At 32.7% G+C, this 17964-nt stretch overlaps 1 protein-coding gene across 3 annotated transcripts in view; it reads right to left on the reverse strand.

Annotated features, from left to right (window-relative positions):
• URI1 (URI1 prefoldin like chaperone) overlaps positions 1-17964 on the reverse strand; it is a 71675-nt gene that overhangs the window by 27086 nt on the left and 26625 nt on the right. For 2 of the 3 annotated variants that reach the window (XM_072967284.1, XM_072967283.1), the window contains exon 2: positions 11108-11142. The exons of the other annotated variant lie outside the window; for it this stretch is intronic. In XM_072967284.1, coding sequence (XP_072823385.1) covers positions 11108-11142 — 35 coding nt within the window. The remainder of the gene's footprint in view (positions 1-11107; positions 11143-17964) is intronic. 3 annotated transcript variants of the gene reach the window in all.

Here is a 17964-nt window from a genome sequence, read left to right on the forward strand (position 1 = left end):
GCAGAGGGATGTTGCCAATTTTTAAAAATAATGACAACAACCAAAAAAACCACCAAATCAGCAAGTAATTTAGAAGAACATGCAGGTATTGTCAAATTGAAATTAGGATGAATTGCAACATAGATAATCACTCTCTGGATAATAAAAATGGCTGCTCTATAAAATAAACATCACGGAACTGGTTTCAGTTTACTCCTTAGCTCGCCTAAAGCCACACTAACATAATTAATAAAAACTATCTCATTTAGTCTTAAGAATACTAAGCAATTTCACATATATATTGTTATTCATCCTAAAAATATTCCTGTAGTAAATGTCACTTATCAACATTTTCCTCTTATAAAAGAGAAAGTAGAAGGAAAAATGGAAAAACCACACATTTAAAAGAAATCAGATCTCCTTAATCAAGGAAAGGTTACGAGCACACACTTTAATCTAGGTCTTCTGACCTGTATTCTTTCAAGGAAGGCTTTCCATTTTCTAATGTTCAAGTGATTTTTTTTTTAAACTTTCCCTTCAAATTCTTTTTTTATAAACAAACATAAAATGTCTTTATTCTATTTGTTTAAGGTAAAAATCATCGTTCTGGACAAATTTTTATATGAATAAAATGATAGAAAAGTTCATGAATAGGGTATGTACCAGTAAGAACATGGCTTTGAAGTCAGAGGGTCGATCCCAGCTCCATCACTTAACATACACAAATTGACCCTAGTCTGAGTATCTTCAATGGTAAAATTGGCATAATGACTAACTGTCTACAGGTTCAAGAGAACTATATATAAAGAGTTTAACATTCTGCCTAGCACTAAACATCTACAATGAGGATCCAATGAGCCTTTCTCCATGAAGTATCAAAAAACACCAATTCAAAAATTTTTAAGAAAGACTATATTATCCACTAAGATAATTCAATTATGTTAAATTCATTCAATTTGTTATAAATAGCACAACTTACTTAAAGACAGTACAGCTAAACATAACAATTCAGGGAGCTCTTGGACACAACTGATGTGACCAATAAATGGGATACTGTCTATAAAGAGCTGATTTGGTACAACCCCTGCACACAGTAAACTCATTATTAAATCTATAAACACCAGCAGTTTACATGTTTTAAATGAGTAATTTTGCAAATGCTCAAGGGCTAGTCAGCTTGGATGTCTAAATGCTCCTACAACTGTTGAAGTTAGTATTAAGTTAGCATTCAATATGTAGTATTTTGGTAAGTATACCTAGAAACGGGGGACTTCCTAACAAAACATCTCTTTTGTATATTAAAAGAACAGTAGATTCAATCAGAAGTAATACAAGAGATCAATGTCAGTATTTCAAATCAAGAATACTGTTTTAAACTTATCAATAATTCTGTCTAGAACAAAAATGTGAACACACTGGAGAACAGTTTAATGACTGAGTTGCTATTTCTAAATTTTGAATTTTTTCTAAAAATACAAAAAGAAAGAAGATAATTCAAAAAGCAGCTCATGCAGAAACCCTTTTTGAAGGGAGGCAAGCAGGAGTCCAGCCTCTGGGAGAAATTAAAGCTTGAGGAACTCTCTCTGAAATTCCCACTAGTGGAAATATCCAGGATCAAGTGCTTGGTCAAACAGTTTTCTCCAAATAGTCCCTCTAATATTTAGGGCTTATATAATTTCATTAAAGATCACAAAGTAGAAAATACAAAAATGATTCTAAGAACTAGTATGTTAAAGAAGGTATCTTCATTTGCCCCCAAAATTGGGAATTTTTTAATATAACTAATTTTTTGGACACTGTAAAGTATGTAGTCAAAGAAGCAACTGCTGTAAATAATTTTTTTAAACAGAAAATAAAACCCGGATACAGTTAGGATAAACCTCTCAAGCCTGCTTATTTATAATACATAGACCTCCTTGTTTGGTTTCACCACATCCGATCCTTAAAAATTAGGTTCAGCCTTCAATTCTTAATTTAAAAGAATAATCCAATAAATAAGACTTAATTTGTATCAGATATCCTCATGTAATGTTCCTTACAGAAAATAAGAACTAAAGCACTGTTATAAGGCATATAAGAAACTTTTATCATCTTCTTCTGAATCTTGCTAATCATGAGCTATAATGTAATAATGTGCTGCTAAGAAGAACCTACTGTTTTTATTAAAAAGTAGCAGCAAACTAGCTTTAAACTTAAGAATGAAGATCAGGACAAATCTCATGAGAAACACCTTATTTCCATAAAGCTGTAAAAAGTATGAGATAGAGCAAATTAAATAATGTGTATGGTCAAGTATTTATAGGTAAAGTATATAGATGTCCACAATTTACTTTGAAATGCATCAGAAAAAAAAATGGATTAATGGATGGAGGTATGGATAGATATGTGATCAAGGTTCACCTATATAATTCTTTCACTTTTTCTGTATGTTTCAAGATTTTCATAATAGAATATTAAAAAGGAGATAGGGGAAATATGAGAAGGACTCCTTATTTTTAATCCTCTTCTTAAAAGCAACTGATAACATCTTTGTAAAGAAAAAGTTCCATATCCCTGGTTTGAGACAAGTGATAAAGACTCCAATTTCTAGCTGAAAATAATAAAAAAGGAAAATAAAACTTAAATCACAGATGGAAATAAAATTTTGCTAATTTTCACTTTAGAGTATGAAGTTGGAATAGGCAGGAAATACTGACATTAAGCCCCCCTTTTAAGTATCTTTTCTCATTCTCTACCTAAAATGCTAAACAAAAAAGCAGAAAATACCAAGAGACGCTTAAAAAGGAAACAAGGGGAAAGGCTTTAAGTGTTAATATCTGGGTTGACATGGGGCAGAGTTAATTGTGTTTACAGTTTTTAATTGAAGAAATTATGAAATCGAAAGATTTTGAAATATATATGAGTAAATACACAATCTTCTTTAGAAATGATTTCTAGTCCACTATACCCACTCTAGAACATCCTATTAAGCATCGAAGAAACCTTTGCTTCGATTGTTTGTGTGTGTGTGTGTGTGTGTGTGTGTGTGTGTGTATGTATGTAATGCTTCTTTGCTAAAGATCCAATGGCTTGATGGATGCCTGAGGTTCTACCACTAAAATTAAGAAAATAGAGGAATACTGAATTCAGGTATGGATTATATAAGTAAAGAGAGACATCTTCTCTTTACTAAAGAAAGGAATGACAGTAATTTTTTTAAATATCCTCATAAACAGCATAAACATATTACCAAGGTTATCTTAAGCAACAGAAATATTCTTGAAAGAAGCCTCTACAATGCTACACCTTCTGCAATTTGGTGGGAAGGGGAGCACATTTAATTAAAATGTATCTGTATTAAATCAATAGCATTTTTTTTAATGGTCATGGCAAAGTAATATTAAGATAAATGAACACTACTACAAAATTCAGGCAATATGGTGGCATATTCCTTTTTCTCAAGTCTACTATACCTAGGAAAATTATATCAGCAAAAGATGCTGGTGAAATAAGCTATGTTCTTTATATTTTATGAGTCTATAAGAAAATATTATTATTAGAAATAGATATAAAGATGAACATAAATATAAAAACTTGTAAGTTTCTAAAAGTTAATGAAACAAAATCATCCAAAGACAGACAGACACAGCTAACATTCTACTAGATTTCAATTTAACTTTTCAACATAAAAGCTGGGACAGAGGAATTCAGTCTAGTGCCCTGTACCAACAAACATGCATATACGACTTAAGACTTGTCAGCTGTCACAGGTACCTGTTTCTTCATTAGCATTCTTTTGCTCTAAGAATAAGATGTGAATCCAATGTAAGAAAGTTGAAAAGTTATATAAAAGCACACTACCCTAAGTGTGAAAGAAATGTTCCCAAAGTTCCTAGGCCATTTAGCTTTAGGTAGTGAGACTACAGGTAATTTTTATTTTCTTTATTTTCCAAATTTTCTACAACTGATACATATTTCTGTAACAAATCAGGAAGGAGGGACTTCTAAGAAAAGATGAGTTTAGATGTGCTAAGTTTATAACTGATTTAAGCTTTGATGTTTGTGCCAGTTTCTACTTAAATCTAACCATAATTAATAAGTCATCATTTTGATTTCTTGTTTTCTACTTTATTTCTAAAACATATTTTAGAAAAAAAGGAAACTTTTTGTGTGTTGTTTTCTTAGAGTAGTGATTCATAACCCTTAATGGTTACTGACACCTATCAGAAACTGATAAAAACTCTAGATCCTTTCCTGAGGAAAAGGCCTTCTGTTTTGTTTATAATTTCAACAGAAGCCCACTCATGGATCCCTTGATGTTACTATTTCTCTCAAGAAGTCTTATAACAGTTAAAAAAATAAATTTAAAAAAAAGCAATCCTGATTTTGAACCCACCAAATATATAACATTCTCAAAATTTTCTTTAACTCACTTTATTTAGACACAAAGAAAAAAGAAAAGTGGGTAAACTATCACCAATTTGGTCTAAGTTCAATATGAATTAATAAAAATGTTAAATCGTACACATGCCTCAATTTTTTTTTACAGCTTACATTTTCCTCTCTGATACCCACCCCTCTGTTGTCTTTTGTATACTAGAATTTAGACTTTTGTATCTCAAAATGAACATGAACTTTGGATTATCCATGAGTGATTCACCTCTCAATCAAGCATTGCTGCTGCAATATTTACACCTTCATCCTCTGTGCTTGAAAGTTTTATTGTACACTGCTATCACTTTATAAAAATTAAATAAAAATGAATAGAAAATGAAAAAACTCAAGAGAACAAACAAGTGTAGTTTTCAGACCTAATATAATTAAGACAAAGATGGAAAACCATCAGGCACCCAAATCAAATCGCAGTGCAGCCTCAATCCGATACACCAAAATATTCACTAGGCTTCAGCTGATCATGGAAATTGTGAACTAATGCAAGTGGATGCTGGAAATACATCATCAAAGACTATGTTCTAAATGATACGACGTAACTAGTGATTTTTTTATAACAGTTTAAACTCTTTGGAGGAAAAAATTCCCCTATAACAAATAATTTTGCCTTTTATTTTCAGAAATGTATTGACTATTAAACTAGTGTGGTTCTTCCAAAAACAAAGAATAGGGGCCTCCTAGAAGTAATAAGTTTTAATTACAGTTAAAAATCATTAACTTTTTTTTTTAAAAAAAAAAAGCATTAAGCATTTACAATTTGACCTTAGTAACATAAACACTCATAGAATTAAGAAGCTGACGAGAATAAAACAAAACGTTTTGAAGAGAAAGAATCAGCTTCTTTTTGGAATTGTAAGTTTACTCTTTTCTTATTTCAACCTTTCCATAAATGTGTATTCATTTTATATTCAGAATAAAAAATTAAAAACTTAACACAGATTTTGTTTCTTAAAAAATTACTCTTAAAACATTCAACTTCAGTCATTTTTTTTGCATCTTAATTTGCTTTGGAACATCACACACAAAAAATTTCAAAGCTTATTTAACATCCCAACTCATGTACTAAAACATGACACCATTAAAAAAAAACAACTGTAGAGACTTGAAGAATGTCAGAGAAGGGGATTTGTATACACGATTACTCCATCTTCCCCTTGCCCCAATGACACTGTCATTAATAACTAGAGAACTTCCAATAAGAAAAGTATGTAAAACCTTCAGGAAGTTTGGAAGTTGCTCTCTGCTCCACTGGAGAAAGGTAAGCAACATATAAAAATGAAAAAGCCTGAAGGGAAGGTCCTATACAAAACAGTGATTGAAAACTCTATGGTCAGTAAAATGGGGACTCTGAAATACACGGTTTCCAAATGTACCTAACACTGAGAAATGTAGTCATCATCATGAATAATGATTAAAAAGTATTAAAGGTATGCAGATCAATATTTCATAATTATGCATAAAAAATAAAATTTTATGTAAGCACATGAAGTCAACAAAACATTGTTTCAGGTAATTCATGAGAAATATCCGATAAACCAGGGCACTGTCAGAAAATAGTTCAGTGCTTCTGTGGGGCAAGGTATCCCAGAGAAACATCAGAGATAAAGATATCCATCCATTTGTACTGATTAACTTTGAAAGAGGAATAAAAAATTATCAAATCTTCACTTGTAATTTTAAAATATTTTGTCATGTTTTCTTGGGTATTTCCCACTGTGTACTGTGACTATAATCTATACTAGAAACTATTCTTTTCCTTTAAACAATATTTTTTGTCCTGTTTCCTTTGAAAAATAACAAATGTCAAGATTTGCTTTACAACCTCCCTCTCAAACTTCACATGCTCAAGTGTCTCAGAATTTTCATATCCAAATTTAAAGCTATTCTTTCAAAATTAAACATCTGAACAACATAAAATACCTTTTTCTATATTTTCATTTAGGTCTGCTTAAGGTAATTTTATAGCTATCTTTACTACTTAAAACTCTCTTAAGATGATCTGAAGGAAGCAAGACAGTAATTTTTTTACAATTCCTATGCAAACAATTTATGATTACAAACAATGCCTAACATACAGATGATCCGCATGCAGCCGGCATCACATACTGCATTTAATTCTCAGAAATCAACACAAGTAATGAGACTTCTTTTTCCTGTGGGACATGTTAAATAAAAGTCGTCTATAGCACGTTAAAAATAACCATAAATGCTTTTGTCACTCCTCCCACCATCAAGTGGAGTCTATTTCCCCACCTTTTGAACTTGGGCTAGTTTTATGAGTTCTATGACCAGCAAAATGTGGCCTTGCAGCTTCTATTCTTGCTGCCCTTGTATAATCACATAAAGTAAGCCAGGTAAAAGAGCACATGGAGGGAGAGGCCCAGCAAGCAGCCAGCAACAGCCACCAGACTTGTGTGAGGCCATTTGGGACAACCCAGCTACCAAACGGATGCGACCACAAGAGCGAGCCTGAACAAGATCAGCAGAACACAACACAGGCAAGTTCAGCCCAATGTGCAAAGCCACAGAACCATATACAAGTGAACGGTTTTGTTTTAGGCTAGTAAATTTTGGCTGTTGTTTTAAGCTAGTAAATTTAAGTTAATAATTTTATTAAAGAAAAATAAATAATGGATATAACAGCTTAGTAAGGATAGATTTTGAGTTGTAGAAGCCATACTCTCAGTGATGTGGTCATTATTTATTTTTAAAAACTTAGTACCAAAAAATATTTAGTGACTCTAAGAATTAGACATCTGACACATAATAAAGTTCATGGAATAAAATAAAGAATAAGAGTTAATGATTAGAAACAATCTCTGAAGTACAGTATTAAATGAACAGTATACAGTCTGACTTCACTTTTGTCAAAGCATGGGAGCATAATATATATAAACATGTGGATGAATACACATACATACACAAATACGTACACACACACAAAGCCCTTACACAATTTCTGAAAAGATGAGGAAACTGGTTAAAAAAAAAACAACAGCTGTTTACAAAGAAAAGAAATGAGAATTAGAAGACAAGGGGAAGAAGGAAACTAGATATCATTTATACCCTTTTGTACTTCTTAAATTTTGAACTATATATAGTGCCTAATTTAAAATTTTTTAACTTAAATTTTAAAAAATTAATACAGAACCTTTTATGTCTTTCGGATATATACTGAAATATTCCCAGGTGGAATGATATGTTTCAGATTCATGTCAAAATAGTTGGAAGTGGGAGTAGAGAGTAGGATAGGCTGTTTAAAAGGAAACAAACAGGTGGGAAGGTATAGCTCAGCGGTACAGCGTGTGCTTAGCAGGCACCAGGTCCTGGATTCAATCTCCAGTACCTCCACTAAAATAAATAGATAAATAAACCTAGTTAACTCCCCTCTCTACCCTCTAAAAAAGAAAACAAACAGTTCAGATGAAACCATGAGTTGATAATCATTGAAGCCGAGTAATGGGTACATGTGAGTTCAGTACCCTACTCACCTTTTGCCTGAATTTCTTCATAATAAAAGTTATTTAAAAACATTAATGTAAAACCTTAACAATACCACTCAGGAAGCCATCTCTCCATCATGGTAAGAGAAGATAATGGTGTGACTACAAAATATTCAGGAATATTTACAAAGCTTTGGAGGGTTTTGTGATTTTTTTTTTCTTTATTCATCTGACAAACTTCTCAAAAAAGATTTCAGAGCTACTATTAATATTAATTGGGTGCCAGTCTGGGTGTTCTGTAGACATTATCTCACTTGTTCTTCAAGTAGTACCATCATCACTTTATAAGAAGAAAACTAAGAAATCTTAGTAATTCACCCAAGGTTACAAAATTAGTAAATGACAAATTTCAAATGCAGGTCTGTGACTACAAATTCCATGCTCTTTAGCGAAGAATTAAAAAGATTAAAAAAATTATAAATAATCTATAAACAGAATACTCAGCCCTTAGTGGATCAAACGGTAGGAAGTATATCCACATTTTAATGAGAAAATAGTGCATGGATTTTACAATACCTTATTTTCTGAGATAAGTAAAAAGGATTATAAGGGAAACAAGTTTTATCTAAAATTTTCTTAAATCTTCACTAAATTGAAAACCACGATTAGCTCTAAAAATGTTACACAAATTCTTAACTATTAGGCTCAAACATCTTTTAATCTGTTATTAATTAAGCAAATACTATAAATGTCTGTAGGTCACAAAGTTCTGGGATTTGAATTAATTTCTGAAAGAGATTTTTGGGGGCAGACCTTAATGCCCCAAACCATTTCTATTCCTACTTTTCTACAAATATCTTTACTTTGTGTCCTATATTTTTTAAAAGAATTTTAAGTTGATTGTTTGAAGCCTACAATATTCATTACTCATCCCTTAAAGAATCCTTTAAAATTGCACAAACAAGCAACTCTGACCAAGGGTCAGAGTGAAAAGCAACACGCTTTTAAAAGCAGTGTGTGAGACACCCTTAAGAACAGCTCAAAAAATAAATAAATAAATAAATAAATAAATAAATAAATAAATAAATAAATAAATAAATAAATAAAATATAAATTAAAATAGCTCCAACCTCCATTCTTGCTTTCTATCTCTAACCAAGTAACCCAAAATCTTTGTGATTTCCATGTTTAGTGTCTAACTATGAATTCCTCCATGGCAGGGTCTTTCAGTTCCAAACAGCAGTATAATACTGGCATATGGTAATAATGCAATCATTGTTTATAGAATTAAGATAATAAAAATATCACAAGACTTCCACAGTGCTCCCAAATAGCAATTTCATAGCTTTCAGAGGAATGGAGACACCTGGTTTCAGTTTTTTAATATAATAAATTGGTGAATTCACTGGCCATTTGGATTCTAGCAATATCAGATCCGCATTAAAAATAAACATAAATGTTTGTTCCCTGAGCCATATTAAAAATAATTTAAAGGAAAAAGCAAGTTCTAACTGGAAAAAATTATTTTAAAATGTTAATATATAGATAACATATTACTTTAAGATATATGGAGATAAATATGCTAAGCTTCTATAGTTTGGAGAACTATGGATAAGTGGAAATTGAGATTGAGAGTCACACTAATCTGCCCTGAAATAAATGTCACATTTCTGTCTGTCAATGCTCATCAGACTTGTGTACTACTATAGTACCTGTAAACTAAAATGTTACATATAAAATAGTCAAATATTTGGTCTTCATTTACTCAAACATTTATTAAGTGCCTATAACATGCCAAACAGTAGGAGGGCTGTGGACAAAAGGATGAAAACATGCCCCATAGCCTTAAAGAGTTCTCAAACAGGGAAAGCATCTTACAAAACAAAGCAGAAAAGCAAGTTGTTATTCACACATTTGGGTAAATTAGTATCTGTTCTGAGTGAATCCAACCTTTTAATTTTTTGAATTCCCTATCAAACCCAATAGAGGGAAGTCCACACTAATAAAACTTCCCCTGGAAATTATTTGCAAAATGGATCACTTTGGCCAAATTAGCAGGGCGGAAATGGTTAATTCTCTGACCGAGGACTTGCATTTCGAGTTTTAACCTGGACTGAATGTATAATGAAAAGCGAATGGTCCATTACGGAAATGTTGACAGACTTACACCACCAGTGGATGCAACTACAACTTTGCATTTATTGAAGATTAATGAAGTCCCTGAATTTTTATTTATAAAATGGATATCATTTAGATTATTTCTGCAAGCCAAAAGTCAGAATTTAATAAGATGATGTATACAGATTGCACCGATTTTTACTCTTATCCACTGCTTGCAGACTATGTGCATTTAAACCAAAAAACATTTGATATACACTAACTATAAATTATTTCCTTGGAGATCTCTCAGGCATGAAGAGAAAGCCTCTTAAAATAAATTTAAAATATTATATGCTTGATGGTGTATAACCAAAGGTTTAATCTCACCACTAAAGGGGCAGTTACCATGATTTTGCAATAACCCTGCAGACAATAATCAAGACAGCTCCTGTTGTTCTCTCAGTAAAATCTTCGTAAACACAGCACGGATATACTGTAATTTGATATCTGTAAGATCAACAGCTATACCTCATGACAACTCGTATTATAAGATTTTATTCACCATTAAATTGAACATTTTCCTCAGAAGACACAGGAAAGTGTGTTATTTACCAAGCATCGTCCTATTAACTATAGATTAGCACATTAAAATAGACAGGCTAGCTTTCTCTCTGCACTGTAAAAATGTGCGGTCTATAAAGCAAGCTCTGAGGTGCAGGCAATTAATTAGATTTTTCAAACTTTGGGAAAATGTACCTGTGCATATTTCCATCATTATTCTAAAACAACTGATTCTAATTATTATTCTACTACATATATTAAAAATAGTCCCAAAATAGAGCTCTCTGTGATTAGTCAGGTTCAAAAATGTCTCAGTCTCCACTTCATAATAGCAGTAATATTATTTTAACTTAAAAAGAAGAAGGAAAAAAAGGGAAAATAAAGGCAATTAAACACAAATGGTGGCACAACTTAAGAAGCTCAGGGAACAAATAATTCAGTAAATGGTAAAGACAATATAAATTCGTATCAAAAGGACTCAAAATGGCGATTACTAGAATTTAATTACGGAATACCAAAAATATGCTTTATTTAAATACAAACAGGTGACCCCATTAATATTTCAGAAAGTAATAAAACCATCTTTCACTCACCAATGCTGGATTTTCTCTTGGCAGTCAGTGACCACCTGTCATGAAAACAGATAACTACTCATGAAAAAACAGGGCTATGCACAAAGCTACAAAATCATTATATCAGAAAACTAGAACAGTGGCTTTACAGATCTAATAGCATCTCAATATACATTTTTATTTGTCAAATGCACAGAGCTGTGAATGTTAGCTTTTAAGCAGCACACTTTATCATACCCCTCTAATGCAGGCCGATAACTGCAGGACAAATTACATCTTTCCAATTCATATTTTGGTACAAAACCCTCTTCATAACTATTAGGTGACATATGATATGAGATAACTAGTATTTTGTTCAATCTGCAGACCTGTTTTCAATGTTACATATTTTGTAGAATACGCAAATGTTATAAATAACAAAAAACCAGCGTAACATCCATGTTTTCATTTTAAAAAAATGACAGTAGTGAAATTATTTTATTTTGTCAGTATATCTCCAAGTGTTTTCACCTGTAATTTTTATTCTGACGCATTAAAAATGACTACAGTGATTCTTCATACATTTTCAAGAAGAAATACTTGGGATAAAGAGATGCTCTGAACAGCCCATTTGTTCCACCAGTGAATTATGATAAAATTTTCAGCACTCCATGGCCAGTTTAAACTATGTTTATAATACCAACACAACAAAATTAAGCATAGAAGTTATTTATTTTCCTTCGAGATTTCAGTAGATTCTCAAAATGGTCAGAAGACAAATTAAGAACACTAACCAATATGGAAAAAAAAATGGCAATTTAAAAAATAGCACCATTTTCAAAGATTACTAAACATGCTTTTAAACTGCCCATTAATAAAAATGTTTAAACAATAATCTCAAATACTGTAACACCATTTTAAGGACAGAGAAACTAAAGGATAAAAACCAAATGCTTAATATAAGGCCACGTGAAAAAGACAGCAGTATTATGTAGTCTGAAACACTGCTCTAGTTCACTGTTCTAAATACCCATATTGTATCTTGTATAAGCTCAATGTTTCACCCAAAAATCACAAGAATTTTTTTTTTTGGCCTGTCACTAAATTCCTCTATTATAACATTTAATTCCTGAAGTAAATGTCTTCCTTTAGGACATTTTAAATACTAAGGCAGCAATCCTGTACCAAAATACATGCTGTAATCAGATATCCAACCATACTACGCATTAACTCAGCATAAAAAGTAGGCCTTAGAATAAAGATCTCTCAGTAAGTATCAATCACAGAGCAACACTTAATAACAGTGATAATATATAATAGAGCACTGACTTTACATCTGGAAGAGCTAGGCTAAAACCACATCAATCCATTTCACTATTTCTGATTCGGCAGTAATTATAAAATAGACAAACAGAATTAAATGTAAATTGAAAAAGAGAAAAATCTTCATGAATCCCTTTTTATAAAGTTTCTATTTAACAACCCCATTAAAAGATGAGACCCAAAAACAGTCAGGGTGCTTTCCAATCCCAATGCATGTGTTTCCAAGCATGAAGTGAGCCAAAAGCACAAAAAGAAAAGCCCTGCAAACCATAAGAGCAGAATGTTCATTAACCTCTACATGATAATCCTTTCGTAGCTGCATATTAACTAGTTACATATTCATAATCATTTACATTATTTAAAGGACCTTCGATGAAATTTTCTATGCAATATCCATTAGTGACAGTGTTAAAGGTTATAGAAGATAAGTCTACTTAATGTTTCCAGGAAGCCTTTTTAATTAGTAAATATGTAAATTTGGCACATATGCTTTTTATGTTTAAAAAACAAGTTCCTGGTAGAATGGCACGTATTCTTGCCATCACCCTCCACAATCTACTCTCCACTATTCTGTAGCTATTTTCCCCCCACCCCTTTTCTTTCTTAAAATAAGTCTCCTCAAGAACAGATATTCAAGGATAAAACAACAAAAATCCATGTCATAATTTACAAGAGAAATTGTCACTATCAAAATATTATCTTACATTAAAATCTTCATTAGTTATATACAGAGGTCAGAATAAGAGTTTTCAGTTAGGCATTATCCAAATATAGGCTACATATTCTCTGAACCAAAGAAATACAAGAAAAGGTAAAAGAAGCAAGCAGGTGTGGATATATACAACAGCCTTCTAATGGTATGTCTACAGTTACCTTTGTTTATATGATTCATAGCCCACCTAATTCCAAAAAGCATTTGAACCTAAGCAGCTTGTATTTACATTGTGAGATATCTTTCTAGTTTTCTTCTTTTTTACAGCAAATCATTTTTTTTTAAATAGTAAATTTTGCAACTTAACTGCCAAAGAAAATTTAGGAAGGGAGAAAATCTTACGACTCAAAGTTGAACCTATCTGTGTTTTTAAAAAGGATTTTTTACCAAGTAAAATAACTCCAAATAACTCTATTTCTTCTGAAAATGGAATCAGGTTAATTTCTTTAAGTATTAAATAAAATGACTATAAGATAGCGAGCCTAGTTCTAAAAGCAACTTCTGAAAAACAAAACAATAAAAAAAATTTCATTACTTTGTTGTCCATACAAGCTGACCCTTAGAGTAATATTAACAGTGATACATGACAAGACTTCGCATGACAAAATAGTTCAATAAGGTAGGTTTCACCCTCTTCTTAAAGAGAAAAAACCCATGTTGAGAAATGGAGTAACTTCCCCAATATTATACAACCGCCCAAAAATAGGTAAGAGATAAAATCAGTTTTAAAACCAAGCCTATCTAATCTCAAAGCCCATGCTCACTGTATTGACTGCTTCCAACCATTATGCATCTTACTGGGTATGAAAAGCATCTGGTTATACCTTCAGTCTTCCTTTCTTAAAACACTAATGATGCTGCTACTTCTCCTCCAGCTCCTTCACGAACCCACACTTCACACACAAACCAGACCTTGAAAATATTGTCAGGAAAATCAAATAAGCTTAAATTGACCAATTCACTAATAAAAATCTTTATTTCTTCCAATGCCTCATATAACTACTGGCCCTTTCAGATCAAGCAACTAAGTATAAACAACAAATTTCCCAAGCCCCATTTACCTTTGTGTGCATGTGTGCTTGTTTGGGGGAAGAGGGTAGTGGGTTAGCCCTGTAATTACTATCACATCTCATCATATTTTTAAGGTACTTATAACTAATTGAGCTGGATGCCCAGATGACAATGATAGACAGCCCACCCAACAACCCATTTTAACTTAGATCAGTATCCAGCTAACACATATGCACATTCTGTTACAAAGAGTTAAAGTAACACTTGATAAATCTTAAAATCAACGAAGTATATAGAATAAGGAATAATTTTCCTTTGTTGTTATTCCTCAGAAGTCACTTTTTAAAAATAATTTTATAAAGAAAGGAATGAATGACTTAACGTGTATTAAGACCACCATTACTTATTTCCATTTGTGCTATTTGTTTTGGTAATAGACCACAAGGGGGCATCAACCTATGAGTTTTTCCCTATTAATTACAGAGCCATATTAAAATCAGACTGGAATAGAAAGACTAAAAGGGTAAGTCTGCCTAAGCCTCAAATGATACTTCTCTCAAAAATGCTTTACTTCTAAAACTTTTCCTACTATACTGCAATTCCAAATTCCTCCTGTAGGGGTTAATGTAACAAGTACCAATCTGAGGACTGTACTAATCAGAGCTGTCCACATGGTATGCTTCTCTTGCTAGCTTGTCTTCAAAACAGATTATGTAATTTTGAGTTTTAAGGCCACTGAGTCAAGAAGGAAAAAGTTATCAGTGGTGGCTAAAGCCAATAGATACTGGACATACACTACTGTCTGGCAACAAAAGACTGACAACTGTTTCTTAAAGGACACATTGTCAATTAATTAAACAGATGTATGTCACCACCAAAGTATACAAGAAGTACACTTCAACAAAATCAACAAAATATTAAAGGTCTTTTAAACAAACATCTCTGCAAAAAAGGGAGGAACTGACTTCAGGATACTAACAAAAAATAGCAATAAACAGTAATAAATTACAGTAAACTTAATTTTCCATATAAAAATTTTAAACAAATTTACTTTCTAAATATGCTGAAAAGTGAAAATAACAGAACTGCCACTCCAATCACAAGCCATTGTTAAAACATAAATGTTCTTTCCAAAATGTAGCTAGGATGGAATCAAAATGATCATCTTCATCCTTACTTTTACATTTAGCCCAGTTTTCTCCTACCCAGGCTTCTAATGCACTTCTCATATTCAAATCCAGTCTTTCTTGTTACACAAATCTTAGACTATGTCTACCATGCTTTGGTATTGTGCATCTCATTCCTTTCTTGGCTTTACCTACAAGTTAGGGCTCTTTTTTTGTTTTCAATTATTTATTACTTATAATGCCAAGTATTCTAGTAAATATACAGTCTTCCCACACTGTAAGTACTTAAGACTGGGAAACACAGACATCCAGCAACATTTCCAGGAATGAAGACCCTGACATGTTTGGAGGGTTCTGTTTCTGGGATTATTTGAATTAGGTACCCAGGAAACTCTGTACTAGCTGTACTGGCTCAAAGCTCAATTAAGCATGGGCCAGGTCTACTTCATTCACCACTATACACACCTGCCATACAGTAAGTGTCCTTTTAAAGAAGTGCAGGTCTACAATCATTCAGCCAAAAGCCTCAGGAACAGACGTATTCCTCAATTTAGAAGGTTTCATGATTTAGTAAGGTAATACATTACACACATCACACACTACGGAACAACCCCAGTAGGACACCACCCTATACCAAGTACAACATCATCTGCAATGAAAGACACAAATATTTAAGTAAGTGGAACAAAACGCCTCACTCAAATCAGTTGCATCAACAAATGACTATGCCACAAACTTAAGAGTATCTTCGTTTTCAGTTTTTAAGATTTCTGAACTGTGGCAGAAGACTGTGAGCTGTATTTCTGAATGTGAAATACACTTGCCCAGTTTTACTAGAGATGTTAATCATTTCCTCTCCATTCCCATAGCTTACTCCCTGAAACCGTGTCCTCCTCCCATTTACAACAGGCAGAGGATCTCATTTCTTCAGTGGCAGCCACTGTGAATAGAGAGGATAGATATCTGACACTAACTGGGCCAAACAAAATTACTCTGCACATAAAGAGAGGCTGAAGTGATAACAGATTCCAGACCTGAAAAGCTGACCACTATGGGATTTGCACAAACTAAATCTAAAGGAGCTGATCTACAAAGTAACCAAATAAATGTACGAGAAGACAAAACATGTACACACAAACAAAATAACTCTACCTTTCGAGTTCCTCCTGACTTCTCATACTAAATACTTTATAAACTTTCTTCCAAGGATTTCAATGGTTTACAACTGATTAAGAAAATTTCAGAGTAATAAACCACATAGATTAGAATGAGAATATGCCTGTGAAGATACCAAAGAAAACGAGTCATTAAAGAATAAATACAAATAGCTGAATGATGGGGAAAACATATCCTCACAAGTAACAAAAAAGTCAAATTAAAGCAATCTTTGCAATGCCATCTTGCACCAATTAAAGGAGTAAATTTTTATTTAAAGAAACCCTACCATCAGTGAGACTACAGCAAAATTAATACTAAATCACTGCTAAGCAGCTCTGTAGCTTAACTCAGTCCAGACTTCTACCTCCACGTAGGGACAAAAAGCTTATGACAAACCAATAATCCCTCTGAAAACTGGAAAAGCTAGATGAATACAAAATCGTCTCTTAAAAGGCATCTAAGAGTTTTCAAAGCAATGAGAACAAAATGGACTAAGTAAGAGATGACTGTGGAGAAGTGAGCTGATGCTTTTTTCTTGGGCAACTCTAGGCACAGAGAAGACGCTGAGAATTATGATTCGTCCTGAGCAAAAACTGAAAGTAGTCTGAGAAGGCTGTAGTAACAAAATCAGAGACATGCAAGGTCTCAAGCGTACGGCTGGTTTCCCTCTCATGGCATTTATCAAATTCTGAAGCTGAAAAGGCCAAAGAGCTAAACTGAAACTCCGAAAAGCAGAGTCCAGGGTACCAGTAAGACACTACTTAAGAGTTTAGAAGCCTTCGAAGGAAGAAGTCTGGTGAGCAAACTAGGTTTTCAGATAAAAGCCAAGAAGGAATCAAAGGTAGCTGATACCTTACTAAAACAAAACCCAGCCTGTACTCCACTCAGTACCTGCCTGGATTAAAGTAACCAACCAATCCCCACTTTATCAATTGCAGAAGAAAGGGTGAAGCTTTTCCAGAGGAAGGTATCATCTTCAGGAGTACGTACAATGTTAAAGATGCTAAAAGATTAATTAAATTAACATTTCATTATAAATGCTTCAATGACATTTACATTAGCAGTTAACTAAAAAAACAAAGATACCAAAAAACAGGACCATATGAACAGATATCAAGAAGAAAAACCAAAGAGCCAAACATGCAATCTACATAGTGGAGTTAACAAACTAAGACATTAAAATAAAATTATTAATACACTCAAGAAAATAGTGGAAAAGATGGGAGAATATATGAAAAGATAGCATATTTCACCAGAGAATTAGTATCTATACAAGAATCAAATGTATAATCTATAACTAAAACATCTAAAATGAGCTCAATATGTGATAGTAACAGGAGATTAAACACAAAAGTCACAATTTTTGAACTGGCTGACAGGTCAGTACTACATCCAGATTAAAGCCCAAAGATTTAAAAACAAAAAATGGAAAATACAGAAAAGGATTAATGTGAGACATATGAAATACTGTACAATTAATGATCCACAGAGGGAAGAGAGAATGGCAGAAGCAATATTTGAACAGATCATGACATGATTTTCTAAAACTGAGAGGAAGGTATTAAACA

Source organism: Vicugna pacos, chromosome 9, assembly GCF_048564905.1.
Source record: "Vicugna pacos chromosome 9, VicPac4, whole genome shotgun sequence".
Lineage (NCBI taxonomy): Eukaryota > Metazoa > Chordata > Mammalia > Artiodactyla > Camelidae > Vicugna > Vicugna pacos.